Source organism: Pogona vitticeps, chromosome 2 (genome assembly GCF_051106095.1).
Source record: "Pogona vitticeps strain Pit_001003342236 chromosome 2, PviZW2.1, whole genome shotgun sequence".
NCBI classification, from domain to species: domain Eukaryota; kingdom Metazoa; phylum Chordata; class Lepidosauria; order Squamata; family Agamidae; genus Pogona; species Pogona vitticeps.
This window is the reverse complement of record NC_135784.1, coordinates 4,831,954-4,845,105: the sequence shown is the minus strand read 5'-3', so window position 1 is coordinate 4,845,105 and position 13,152 is coordinate 4,831,954. Positions and strand designations below refer to the sequence as shown.

General features: G+C 50.6%; 1 protein-coding gene across 4 annotated transcripts in view; it reads left to right on the top strand.

Annotated features, from left to right (window-relative positions):
• Positions 1–13,152, top strand: part of COL11A2 (collagen type XI alpha 2 chain) — an 86,659-nt gene that overhangs the window by 31,462 nt on the left and 42,045 nt on the right. For 2 of the 4 annotated variants that reach the window (XM_072987127.2, XM_072987128.2), the window contains exons 8-14: positions 748–909; positions 3,674–3,733; positions 4,652–4,693; positions 4,850–4,912; positions 5,760–5,834; positions 8,995–9,081; positions 11,432–11,488. In XM_072987127.2, the coding sequence (XP_072843228.2) occupies positions 748–909; positions 3,674–3,733; positions 4,652–4,693; positions 4,850–4,912; positions 5,760–5,834; positions 8,995–9,081; positions 11,432–11,488 (546 nt within the window). The remainder of the gene's footprint in view (positions 1–747; positions 910–3,673; positions 3,734–4,651; positions 4,694–4,849; positions 4,913–5,759; positions 5,835–8,994; positions 9,082–11,431; positions 11,489–13,152) is intronic. The other 2 variants (XM_072987129.2, XM_072987130.2) reach the window with 1 other exon arrangement.

Genomic DNA, 13,152 nt, shown 5'->3' with positions numbered 1-13,152 from the left:
TGCTCGGAGAGGGTCAGGAAAAAACATGCCTAGAGTTTGGTTTTTATCCCTGGACCTTCCCAAAGGTGCCAAAAGTATTTTGGCCCCAAATGGGGCCAAATGGATGCCTCTCGCTCAGCAGTTCCTTACTTGCCCCCCCCCCCGATGTTCTTGGACTGGAACTCCCAGAAATCCTGGCCCGCACAGCGAGTGGCAAAGGCTTCTGGGAGTTGTTGTCCAAAAACATCTGGGTTACCCAAGGTTGGGACCCACTGCTCTAGGCCCTCAATCGGGCTGAAGCGGGGAAAGGGTGCTAAGGTTGTTGAGAGGGGTGGGGTGGGGGACAGACTGGCTGCTAGGGCCGAAATCCACTAAATCTGGAGTCACGGGGAAGGGAGGGGGAGGTAAGCACATTTTTTGAACGTTAATCGTTCTTGCTGTTTTCATTTCGGCTGTGGCCAGAGACACGACATGAAAGAAATCTAGGCAGAACCAGGGTTGTAGAAGTTATCCGATGAGCCTTCTTATCAGGCCCTGTGTGAAGAATGGTTTCCAGTCTGTGGTTTAAACGTGCCCGGGCTCCCCCTGTTGAGAATGGCTGCTCCGGAAAACGAAGTTGGCCGCGAGGAACTGGTCACTTGGCAGAGAAAGCGAGCGATGTGGGTGGGGAGTGCCCCCCCCCGCAAGGGCCGTCTGGGTAGGGGAGCCCAGCGCCACCTCTGTACGCTAATGCTTTGTTGGCTTCCCCCTTCTGCTCGGGGGGCTCAGGAGGAGGTGCCCGACCTGCATCCCAACGAAGCGGTGGTGACGGAAGAAGAGGCGCCCAGTGTGGCTCTGGAGTACGACTACGCTTATAAGAGCTATGGCGAGGGGGCCGAGCCGTCGGAGCTGGGCCCCGTGCTCTCGGCCGAGACCCCTCAGAGCGGAGGCGTAAGTGGGGGCTCGGCCCCCTTCCTGTCGTGTCATGTCGTCCCCGCTTCCTCTCCTGTGGATCTCCTTCGTGTCGGCCGTACTTGTGCGCGATGCCCCTTCCGGATGGGGGGTCTCCTTTCCAATCGGCTTCTGCACTGCAAACCCCCTTTCTCGATGCCACCAAAGCCTCTTCATGTTTGCAAGCCAGCATTTCATGGATTGATCTTCTCTGCCCTTCCCTGGTCTGGTGTTTGTTGCAGCTGGCTGCCACATTGTGAACGCGGCGTCTTGTCCCGTAACCTTGTCTGTGGCGTGTGGATGTCAAACTCCCTCCCCCTTTCCCTTTGGTGCCCTTTGGCTGGTGGCTGCACCCCTTGCTCGGTGGTGGTCACTTCCTCTTTTTTTGCTGCATGGTCTGTTTCCTGCCAGCTAAGTGTCCCTTCCTGTCTTGACGTGGTCACTTCCTCCTGCCATGGCTACCATTCACCGCGGTGTGGCCGCAGAACATCCCTTTGTTGTGGTCGGTCCTGGGCTGTGCGTTTTATGACATCATTTCCTCCTTCCCACGCTCGTTCCAAGTGGGTCACATTGCCCGTTTTAGGTGCGGATTGCCTAATATTCCATGTCCTGCAACAACTCTCTCCTTATGTTTTCCATTTCTCAGCCCTCTGTCCCTCTTTCCAGGCTACTTCCTGTGATGTCCTGTCTTTCATGATGTCATTTCCTGTAACATCGCCCCACCTCTTGTCTCACCTCCTTGACTCCTGATGGCCACGGTCAAGGAGAGGTGGTCTCAGAAATGGGTTGCCACATCTTTCTTGCCCCAAAATGGCAGCAGGCAAGCCCGTGAAAGGCTTCCTCCCCGTTCTGTGATGTCACCACCTGCCCTATGATGTCATCGCACTCCGGGGCCATCTCTACAGACCGATCCTTCCCCCCTCCCCCCCAGTATGGTGCCAGTGCTGGATTTGATTACCAGTTTGGGGGCAAAGGGCAGAAGCCCCCACCCCCAAAATGGGACATGGTAATCTCTAGTCCATGCTGCCATCTTGGGATGTCTCTCCCCCCCCCTCAAAAAAAAAAAACACCATTTACTCAAACATTGTTGGTTCTGGTTTTTATTTATTTCTTGGGTTGAGCAAAAAGCAGCTATAGGACTCACGGGTTTAAATATTTCTTAGGAGGTGGGGTCATCTCGACAAGCCTTAAAACTCCTGGGGAGTTCAAGGGAAAAGATGAGATTTTTGAGCCAACTGGTTGAATTTTCATCCCTGTCTTTCTGGGAGGGAAACACCCCTAAAACCACGTTTTCATGCTCTCTTTTCAGCGACGTGGTTTTCAGGACATCCTGCTTAAAAAGAAGGGAAATATTGGGTGTTTTGAGATTTCGAAAAGAAGTCTCAAGAGGGTTGGAAGTCGGGGAGGGGGGCTTCATCATATTCCCAGAGTCTCCTCCACCCTCCCCATTTTAAACAGAAAATACTGAAATCCACGCCCTTACATTGAAACAATGCCAAGGCGCTGTTCTGAAACAAGGGGATTTTACGGCCTCCCTTCTGTAGGGAAGCTTTTCCTACAGGATTGCCCCTGCTGAGAGGCGTCTTCCACCTTTAAAAAAACAAAACAAAAAAGAGACTGGTTCGTAAATCTGATCATGCAGTCCAAGACCCCCAAGGAAGGGTTTGGCTCCAGGTATGTCCCGTCCCCCCCCCCCATTTTAACCCCACGGGGCCACCTCCTGAGGAGGAGGGCAGCTCTCGTGGTGTTTCTCTATTAAGATTGATTAATTAAAATATCTTGGCTTCCCTAGCTGGATTGAGACAAACTGACTTTTTTGCAAACGAAAGGCTCACGGTCCGGAAGAAAATCATTGCCCTTTTGGTTTTTCATGAGAGTTTGAGCATCGCAGTGGTGATGCTCACAGAAACACTAACACAAACAAACAAACAAACAAACAAACAAACAAACAAACACAACTTAGCCAACAATGCTCCTTCCACAGCAGCCACTGTATCTTCAGCGTTGGGTGCTGTTCCCAGCTATAATTTTATTTGTTTGTTTGTTTGTTTGTTTGTCTGTCTGTTTGTTTGTTTGTACGTACGTACGTACACACACACACACACACACACACACACACACATACATACATACATACATACACACACACATACATGCATACACACACACATCCATCCATCCATCCATCCATCCATCCATCCATCCATCCATCCATCCATCCATCCATCCATCCATCCATACATACATACATACATACTGTACATACCCTGCCTTTCCCCTTAAAAGGACCGAAGGTGGCTGCATTTTGAGCTGAAGGTCTGATTCTGCTCAGCTACATGCCTGGTAGGGGAAGGGGAGACCCTTCCCTGGTCTAAATTACCCCAAGAGAAAGCAACTCCATTTTCGGGGGGGGGGGGCTGAGTCCTTGGAGATAGAAATAAGGTCACAGTGGCCCATATTCCACAATTCGGAGCTCCAGGCCTGCAAGCTGTGTTGTTTGAGGCCATATGACGAGGGATCCCCGGCTCTCCCCACACGGATGGGGTGGCGGTGTGACGCACGCCTCCCACTGCCCACCCCGAATCATGCCAGGATTGGGGCCTCTCCTTTTTTATTCTTTGTGGAGAGAGCTGCCCCCCCACCTGCTTCAGAGGTTTGGGGTTACAAGGGAAGGGGAGTTTCAAGGTGGGAGCGTGGGGCGTGGGGCCGTCTTTCGCCATATTGACAGGCTTCCTCTTTGGGGTTACATGTGTGTTATCCACAGGCGGTGCATGGAGCCAGAGGTTTAAAAGGAGAAAAAGGGGAGCCCGCCGTCTTCGAACCTGTAAGTCTTCCGATGTGGGTGGAATGGGGGGGGCAAGCCTGTGGGCTGGGAGGTCGAGCTGAGACGTTGGGCCACTCGTGCTTCTGAGCGAAACACTACAAGTTTTAAAAGGTATAAAGCAAAATGAAACTGGACCCCCAAAATTCTCCACCTCTGTCAGCCTGAAGTTTGCCCCTTAATGTTGTGTATTTACTTCTGCATTTCAGTAGCTTGCTTAATCCTGCCTTTTCTTGTTACACTCCTGGGGGGGGAAAAGTTGGTTGGATTCTGCCTCCCCCTCCCCAAACTTTGGAGATTTTAAACAGGCTTTGTTTTCCTTACAGACCCCTTGTCACACTTAAGGAGGTCATGCCTCTTGCTTGCCCCTTAATGGAAAAAAAAAAAGAGAGAGAAAGATTTTATTGGCTATATTCCCTTTTGTTTCTTCCCTGCATGCTTTTGGGAACGACCTCCTGCAAAATAGCATCCTTCATCCCCCAGAAGTTTAGGGAGGGGTCCGTTTGGCTACCCTTTTCTTTGAGAGTGGCCACAAGGATGGAGCCCAAGGGCCTCTTAGTCCCATATTGGACCACTTTCTAGGGAATCACAGTAACCTGGGGATTTACAGCAGCATCTGCGCGGCTAGCTAGCTCACCTCTCCTTGGGGTGGGGTGCCTTCTCCTCCCCGGCTGTTTAACTCAGAGTAGCCCCAGAAGAGCAGGCAGAGTCAACCATGCCATCTTTGATGGCGAGGAAGAGAGCGGACGCGTCTCTCTCTCTCGGTGAGACAAGGCGGTGCCTGGGCGAGGAAGAGGAGGAAGAAGAAGACTCCACAGGGTGTCTCCGTCACAAGCTCTGGGTGTCCACCTCTTCCTCCTCCTCTTCCTCTCTCTCTCTCAATTTCTCTCCCCCTCTCTCTCCCCCTTTGTTTTTCTGCAGGGCATGCTGGTGGAAGGTGCGCCTGGTCCAGAAGGACCACCGGTAAGGGCTAAGGAGCTGGACGGTTCCTGGCGGGTGGCTGAGTTGGGTGGAGGTCAGGAGAGCAGTGGCCTAATCCCACCCCACCCCCCGGTTTCTTCATCTTCGGACCTCCCCACCCATCATCCTCCGTGCATGACTGCCCCCTTTCTCTTGCAGGGTATCAGCGGGCCGCCAGGAACCCAGGGGCCTCCAGGACCTCCTGGGGATGCTGGGGAGAGGGTGAGTGCCAGAGGCAAGACCGCCTAGTGGACGGAGCCAGGGTGGGGGGGAAACGGGACCCTCTTGCTGCTTTCTTGAAGGAGAACAGCGTGGCCTTCCATGGGGAGGTTGGCGCACCTCCTCAAAAAGGAGGCTGGAAGAGGAGGACGGGTCGGATAAAAAGGGGCGTAGGATAATTCACATGCCTACTAGAGGCAGAATTAGAAGTGTTTTTTAAAAAAATCATGTCAATCGCACGACCACGTCTCTTAACCGAAGGAGGACAAGACCCCGTGTTGGGAAGACCTCTGGCTGAGCTGGTGGCCCGGATGCTCCTCCTCATGGTGGGTGGGGAATGCTGGAGGGACGAGCAGAAATCTCCCATCCTTACGGCTCTCCCTGGGCTGGACAGAGGACCGTACCCTTTAAACAGAGGACCGCCTACCCCGAAAGGGGATGTGTGGCCACCCTGCTTCCCTGTCGTGTGAATCCATCTGAACTCAGGTTGGTGCAGCCGGACCACTTTCCAAGGTGTGTGAAGGGACCAGGGCGTTACCTGGAAGCTCTAAACCCCCCCCCCCCAACTCCTACCCAGTCTGTGGAGCCAGGTCGCAGTAACTCACCGCAGAGTGAAAAGAACTCTGCGCATGGACAAAGGCACAGTTCTCCCCCCCGGTCCTATCTTCCGAGGCTAAGTGTTTATACTAGGATTCCCAAAATCGCTGGTTGATGAGGAGACGTGGGCCTTGAAACCCAGAGGGAGGCCGATTCTGCAGTGAGAAGGATCCGGGCGGAGACGCTCAGCGGGGGCTCTGCTGCCTCCAGGCGGGGGTGAGCTGGGACTCAGCGCCTGCCTTCTCCTCCACAGGGCCCCCCCGGACGCCCCGGCCTTCCTGGGTCAGACGGTTCTCCGGGCCCCCCCGGCACCTCCATGATGCTTCCGGTGAGTCGGTGGGAGGCAGATGGTGATGTGGCTGCAGCCGCTGGATATTAGGATCCTCCCAAATTTGGGTTTGGGGGGGACACAAAGGGCCACTGGTTTCCGAAGGGAGGATCCACGGCCCCCTTGTTTTCTGGGCTATCATTTGAGGTCCGTGTGGCAAGTTGCAGCTTTCCAGGATTTAACCAGACGGCCGTTTCCTGTGGCTCTCACTGGCAGAGGCCAAGATGAGGAGCGGAGGGCGTTGCATCCCAGGGGGCATCCCGGGGGCTTCCCTTTAGCCACCCAAGCCATGTGCTCTCCTTGGGAGCCCCTCCAAAGGGCGCCCATCTGTGGGGCAGCCCTCTGGCTTCCCAGATTTCTCCAGCGGCTGAGGGTAGTCCAGAATGACATCTCGCCCAGAATAAGAAGGGGCTGACGCTTGAGCTAAATTTGCAGGCTTCCCTCTTAGGGAGGGAGAGAACGGCTGGGTCGTTTCTCCAAAATAGGCAAATTGTGGGGATGAAATTAAAGAGAAGGTAAGAGGCAAGGGAAGAGGAGTGGTTCTTGACGACGGCACGGGCACTGGCCAATCAGCACTGTGAACAGCTAGGATTCTTTAAGGAGTGTGTGTTGTTTGTTGCCGTTTTGACTTGTATACCACCCCGTAACTCTAAAGCACTCCCTGGGGGGTTTATGATTTAATTACACATTGCCCCTCCCCCTTCCCAAGTGAACTGGATACTCATTTTACCAACTAAAGAAGAATGGAAGGCTAATTTAACCTTGAGCTGGCTACCTGAATCTGGCGGCATCGAACTCAGGTTATGAGCGGAGGCTCAACTGCCATCCTGCAGTTTAACCACTGCGCCACAAAACTCTTTTAAACACCTTGGGCACGGTTTGCCCAAAATCTGTGGAGTACATGTGACGGCATGGATTTTGGCCAATACATGTCCACAATATTTTCTTCCTTGATGAGAATGTTGAAAAGAACAGTATGTGGATTTATGTTCATTCTATTATTTATTTCTCTTTATTCACTCATTTTTTTGAAAAAAAGTAAATATTTACTCTTGTAATATGAGTGGATGTACTGCATAATAACCCATTGTGTTTGGTGCATGTACTGTATTGGGCCCCTCAAGCGATGGCCTGGATCACTTTGCCTAGTTGATCTACGAAGGATGCTTTTCTGCTTTCTCTTGCACCTTTTGTTCCTCGACTGTGCGGGGAAGCCAGGAGGTGTTTTTTGATGGATGGGAATCAGTCCCTAAACATCCCAGGCTGAAACAAATGGATTGGCCAGGCAGGCCTAATTATGATCAGGTGATCCTAAAAACCCTGAGATTTTTTGCATCCTTTTTTTGGGGGGAAGGGTGGTTTTGCTTTCGGGAAGGGTGGGGTCCACACTGGAGACGACACCTCGCATGCTGGATTCTGCTTTGGCCCTCATCTGAAAGAGGCCGCAGGACCCTTCTGGGTGGAAAGCCTGCATTTGCAAATTCCTCCCTTCGCCCCTCTATTAGACGGGTCCAGCCCAGTGGGAAGGGTAGCCAGAGGCGAGAAGCAAGCCATATCAAGCCGTTCTCCGGCCGCAGCTCCTCCTGACTTTGCCCTCTGTCACAAGCGAACTTCAGTGACCGGTGTATAAACCAGGCATTGAAGCCTCTGGAATAGATTCCTCCGATATTCACCTTCCCAGAATTGGAGACCCCCCTTTATTTTTTTTTCCCTGGGAGGCCCTTATTGGGAGATCTGCAGAGGTTCAGAGATTCAGGTGGGGTGCAGGTGGGAAGGTTTTTTCTCTCTCTTGCTCTCCCCGCCTCCCTTCGGTGGTCGGCCTGCCTTTGGAAGTGTTTACATAAAAGGCGGTTCTGTTCCCAGGCTGTCGGTAGAATTTTTTCCCCTGCTGCTTCTGAATGGCGACCTTCCGTGTCGCTGCTTCTCTGTTTCTTTTGCTGGCTGGGGGGGGGGGGGTTGTCGGTTGCATGAAAGGTGCTGAGAAGACAGAGAGATTATTTTCGATGGCTGTGTGCCTGGGTGAAAACACCAGGTAGGGGATCGCTGGCCTGGGAATGACCCGCCCGTCTTTTGGGTGCTGATCGTATTTGTGTTCCAGCCTCACGGCACGAATCCTGCTCGGGGCACCCGAAGAAAGTCGGCCCATCGGCCCAAATCCTGTTCGTGGCGCCTGCAAGGATAATGCACAGTGTAACTTTGGGAAGTGACGTGGCTGGATCAGGTCGCGAAATTGCTGCAGGTGGTACCTCTAGTGACTTCGAGCGCAACCAATAAGTCGTTCTTCCAACCTGCAGCATGGCGCCACCGAAAGCCACGGCTTTTGTGCTTTGCCAGTGTAAAATCCCAGCAGGATCTGGGCCCTTGAGGGGGTTTACGCCAGTGTCGATTTTACTAATTCTGTGCATCTCTTCTGTTGGCTTAAGGCTCAGTTTCTGTCTGGATGGGTGGCCCTGAAACCAATAAACAATTCCACTGGCTTTTTAAAAAAATTTTTAAATTCCACTTGATTTTTTTTTTTAAAAAAATGTAAATTGGGCTAGAAATGCCTTCAGACAAGATGAAGAAGTTTTTTTCTAGAGTCTGGATGATGGTGCTTATATATGTTTTTAAAAATCCTGGCTGAATCCAGAGCAAAGAAGGGAGAGAAGGAGAGAGAGACTCTTGATTCTCAGGAAAGGACTGGAGTGGCAAATCAGTTCGACTGCATTATTGCAGCTAACACTCTGCTCGCAACCTGAGTTCGATCCCAGGTAACAACCGGCTGGAGGTTCACTCAGCCTTCTGTCTTTCTGAGGTTGGTAAATTGAGTGTCCAGATTGCAGTGGGAAGTGGAGGAAACCCATGTTATTTAAATTATAAACCACCCAAAGGGTGCTTTTTAAGCCTTATGGGTTGGTCTGTAAGCAGCACATTTTGCTTCTGAATTGTTTTATGGAAGGCTTGGAAATGCCCGCTGGGGCCATTTCTCCCTGCCAGGCCCTTCCCAGCGAAGCCCACAAGCCACCCGGCCCCAGGGCATGGGCTCTTTGCCACCGGGGTGGTGGCGGTGCTGGCACGGGAGAGGGGGACGCCATGTGAGGTGCACATGAAGGCACTTTCTAGACAGAGAAGGAAGACTTGAACCCCCCACCCCCCCAACTCCCTGTTTCTCCCCTTCCAGTTCCGTTTCGGCAGCAGCGGAGGCGGCAAAGGACCGGTGGTGGCCGCCCAAGAAGCTCAAGCCCAGGCCTTCCTCCAGCAAGCCCGAGTGAGTTGGGGGTGTGGGGGTGTGGGGTGTGTGGAAAAGAGACAGAGTGTGGTGGGAATGGGGGTGGCATGCATGAAAGGAAAGGGGGTGTTAGGAAAGGAAACATAAAACTCAGGGAGAAGGGCTTCTAGCTCCTCAAAGTTCCTTAAACCATTATACAGTGGTGCCCCACTTGACGACGTTAATTCATTCCAGTAAAATCGCTGTAGAGCGAAAATGTCGTCAAACGAAATTTTAAAAACCCATTGAAATGCATTGAAAACCGTTCAATGTGTTCCAGTGGACTGAAAAACTCATCGTCCAGTGAAGATCCTCCATACAGCAGCCATTTTCGGTGCCTGTATAGCGAGAAATCCATCTTAGAAAACAGCGGGGGGGCCATTTTGAAAGCCAGTGGCCCTTTTGAAACCCGACGGTCAGCTGTTTGCCGATCATCATAAAATGAAAAATTGGTTCCCGAAACAGGGAACCGATCAACGTGAAGCGAAAAAACCCAATCTAAACATCATTTTGTGATCGCTTTTGCAATCGCAAAAACTTCAATGTTAAGCAGATTCGTTGTTAAATGGGGTAATTGTCCAGCAGGGCACGACTGTATAAATGAAAATAATAAATATATAGATACATAAAACATGCTGGCTTCATTCATTCGTTCTTCCATCCATCCATCCATCCATCCATCCATCCATCCATCCATCCATCCATCCATCCATCCATCCTAATCTTAGAACGGTAGATCTGATTCTGGTTGTATGTATGTACAGTACGTACCCTGTTTCGCTGATAATAAGAAAGGGTCTTATATTAATTTTTGCTCCAAAAAACGCATTAGGGCTTATTTTCAGGGGATGTTTTATTCTTTTGTCACGTACAACCATCTACATTGATTCAAATCCAGTCATGTCATCTTCTTTTGGTGGCCAAACAAGGGTGGAGGGTGAGGTTTCACTTCACTGGGTCTTATTTTTGGAGTAGGGCTTATATTACGAGCATCCTGAAAAATCCTGCTGGGGCTTATTTTCAGGTTAGGTCTTATTTTAGGGGAAACAAGGTATGTATGTACAGATAATCTTTTTGTCAGTACATTACGTTACCGCCCCCCCCCCCTTTGTACTTTCCTCTTATAATTTCTCATGACTTCTCTAAATTCTTTTTGTCAGGTAAATAATTAACCAAGAGTATATACTGATTATTTTACCACGACCCTTTACTCCATCCTCCTGTCCTTGCAGGGACTTGCAAAAGCAACATTTCCCTCCCTCCTTTTCTCTCCGATAGATGGATTATTTATATATTAATCTTAGAACTGCAGAACTGGAAGGGGCCCTGTAGTTTGACGACAATGACGACAGGGATGATTACACTGTGGGGGGGGGCAGGGGGCGGGAAGGGAAGGGAAATTTGTTTTCCAAAAGATCCAGAAATTCAGCTAAGAGCCAACCCCCCCACCCCCACCCCAAAGGCAACACAGGGCCAGTCAAGAAGGATAAACCTTTGGCAGGGAACAGCGAAGAGGGCGTGTGGTTCCATGTTCTAGCCTCCAATCTTCCGCAATGTTTTATTTCTGGAAGACCCACACCTTCAGACAAGAAGTAGTGGTGGGACTTGGGGGTGTGTGTCAGCTGCCCTGTAACTTTGGAAGACAACAATCCTGCACCCCTTCCTGAATTTGAGGTCATGGGGGGGCAACACTCCCCTAGTTGCCCGCTTTCAAAGGTCTTCCTTCCGGAACCCACACACGCAGGTCATGCAAAAACTCAGAGGTGCTTGGCCTGCTTCTTTCTCTTTGTTTTAAAGGCTGCTGGTATCGTCCGCGCTCTGCTTGCCCTCTGGAGAGGTTGCTGGGCCTTCCTGGTTTAACCACGGAAGTCTAGCTGCAAAATGTTCTCCAGCTCCTCTGAAAGCGACAGGAGAGATCCAGGAAGGTCACCCCCCTGGCCTTTAACTCTTAAGGCGGGGGGCGTGTGTGACCTTCCCGGATCTCTCCTGTCGCTTCCAGAGGTGCTGGAGAATATTTTGCCGCTAGACTTCGGCGGTTAAACCAGGAACAGCCTGGCGGCTCCAGTATTGCAGGGAATCCACTCTAGCTGAATTACAGGAGCTGTCCAAGGCTTAAAACTCCATCCCCACCCTCATATTAGGTCCAATATCTTAGATACAGCTCCTGAAAAGTTCGGATCAAAACCTGGAATGGATTCAGTGCCATCCACCATAGCTGCAGTGTCACCTCAGTCTCGGTTTACTCTATGTTCTGGTGGCTGAGACACGGCAGCATGGGGAAAGCACGCCGAGATGCTTCCAGGTAACCTGCGCCAGCATTTAATCCTGCCCCTCTTTCTTGACTCTACAGATGGCCTTGCGTGGCCCTCCGGGACCGATGGGGTACACGGGCCGGACGGGACCCTTGGTGAGTGTGTTTGCCTCTGGAAAACCTGAGGAGGGGGGGAGCAGGATCTGTGTGTGTGTGTGTGTGTGTGTGTGTGTGTGTGTGTGCGCACTCTATAGGTGCGACTGCATATTGTCTAATTCCCTCAATTTGTGCATTGTTTAAATCCCAGGAGAAGCGAGAAGAACTCCCTTTCTAGTCTTGAGAGATGCCCATCATTGTTGCAAGAATTTTGAATTTCTGTTTAAATTCTGCTAGTTACAGGCTCAATAACTCCCTCTGAGGCATTTGTAAGAAGAAAAAACAAAAGGTTTCATTCCATAAAACGGAACAGATCAAACGGCAAAACCTGCAAACACGACTGCTTTCAGCAACAGACTTGCTGCTTTTCAACAGAGAGGGAAAAAGCTCTCCGCAGAGAGGCGGGGCAATCTTTGAAATCATGGGCAGGGAAGGAACGATTGGTTAATGCTGGATAGATTGACAGCCTTCTTCATGGATTGCTGCCTTGTCGTGGCGAAGGGGCTTGAGTAACTCAGAGAAACTATGGGCTATGCCGTGCAGGGACACCCAAGACGGACAGGACATAGTGGAGAGTTCCGACTAAACGCAATCCACCTGGAGTAGGAAATGGCAAGCCACTCCAGTATCTTTGCCAAGAATGCCCCATGATCAGAAACAAAAGGCTAAAAGATATGACGCTGGAAGATGGGCCCCTCAGGTCGGAAGGCGTCCAACATGCTACTGAGGAAGAGCGGAGGACAAGTACAAGTAGCTCCAGAGCTAATGAAGTGGTTGGGCCAAAGCCGAAAGGACGCTCAGCTGTGGACGTGCCTGGAAGTGAAAGGAAAATCCAATGCTGCAAAGAAAAATACTGCATAGGAACCTGGAATGTAAGATCTATGAACATTGGGAAGCTGGAGGTGGTCAAACAGGAGATGGCAAGAATAAACATCGACATCCTGGGCATCAGTGAACTAAAATGGACAGGAATGGGCGAATTCAGCTCAGATGATTATCATATCTACTATTGTGGACAAGAATCCCGTAGAAGGAATGGAGTAGCCCTCATAGTCAACAAAAGAGTGGGAAAAGCTGTAATGGGATACAATCTCAAAAATGATAGAATGATGTCAATACGAATCCAAGGCAGACCATTCAACATCACAATAATCCAAGTTTATGCACCAACCAGCATTGCTGAGGAGACTGAAATTGAACAATTCTATGAAGATTTACAACACCTTCTAGAACTGACACCAAAGAAAGATGTTCTTCTCATTCTAGGGGACTGGAATGCTAAAGTAGGGAGCCAAGAGATAAAAGGAACAACAGGGAAGTTTGGCCTTGGAGTTCAGAACGAAGCAGGACAAAGGCTAATAGAGTTTTGTCAAGAGAATAAGCTGGTCATCACAAACACTCTTTTCCAACAACACAAGAGGCGACTCTATACATGGAAATCACCAGATGGGCAATATCGAAATCAGATTGATTATATTCTCTGCAGCCAAAGATGGAGAAGCTCTATACAGTCAGCAAAAACAAGACCTGGAGCTGACTGCGGTTCTGATCATCAGCTTCTCATAGCAAAATTCAAGCTTAGACTGAAGAGATTAGGAAAAACCACTGGGCCACTCAGGTATAATCTAAACCAAATCCCTTATGAATACACAGTGGAAGTAAAG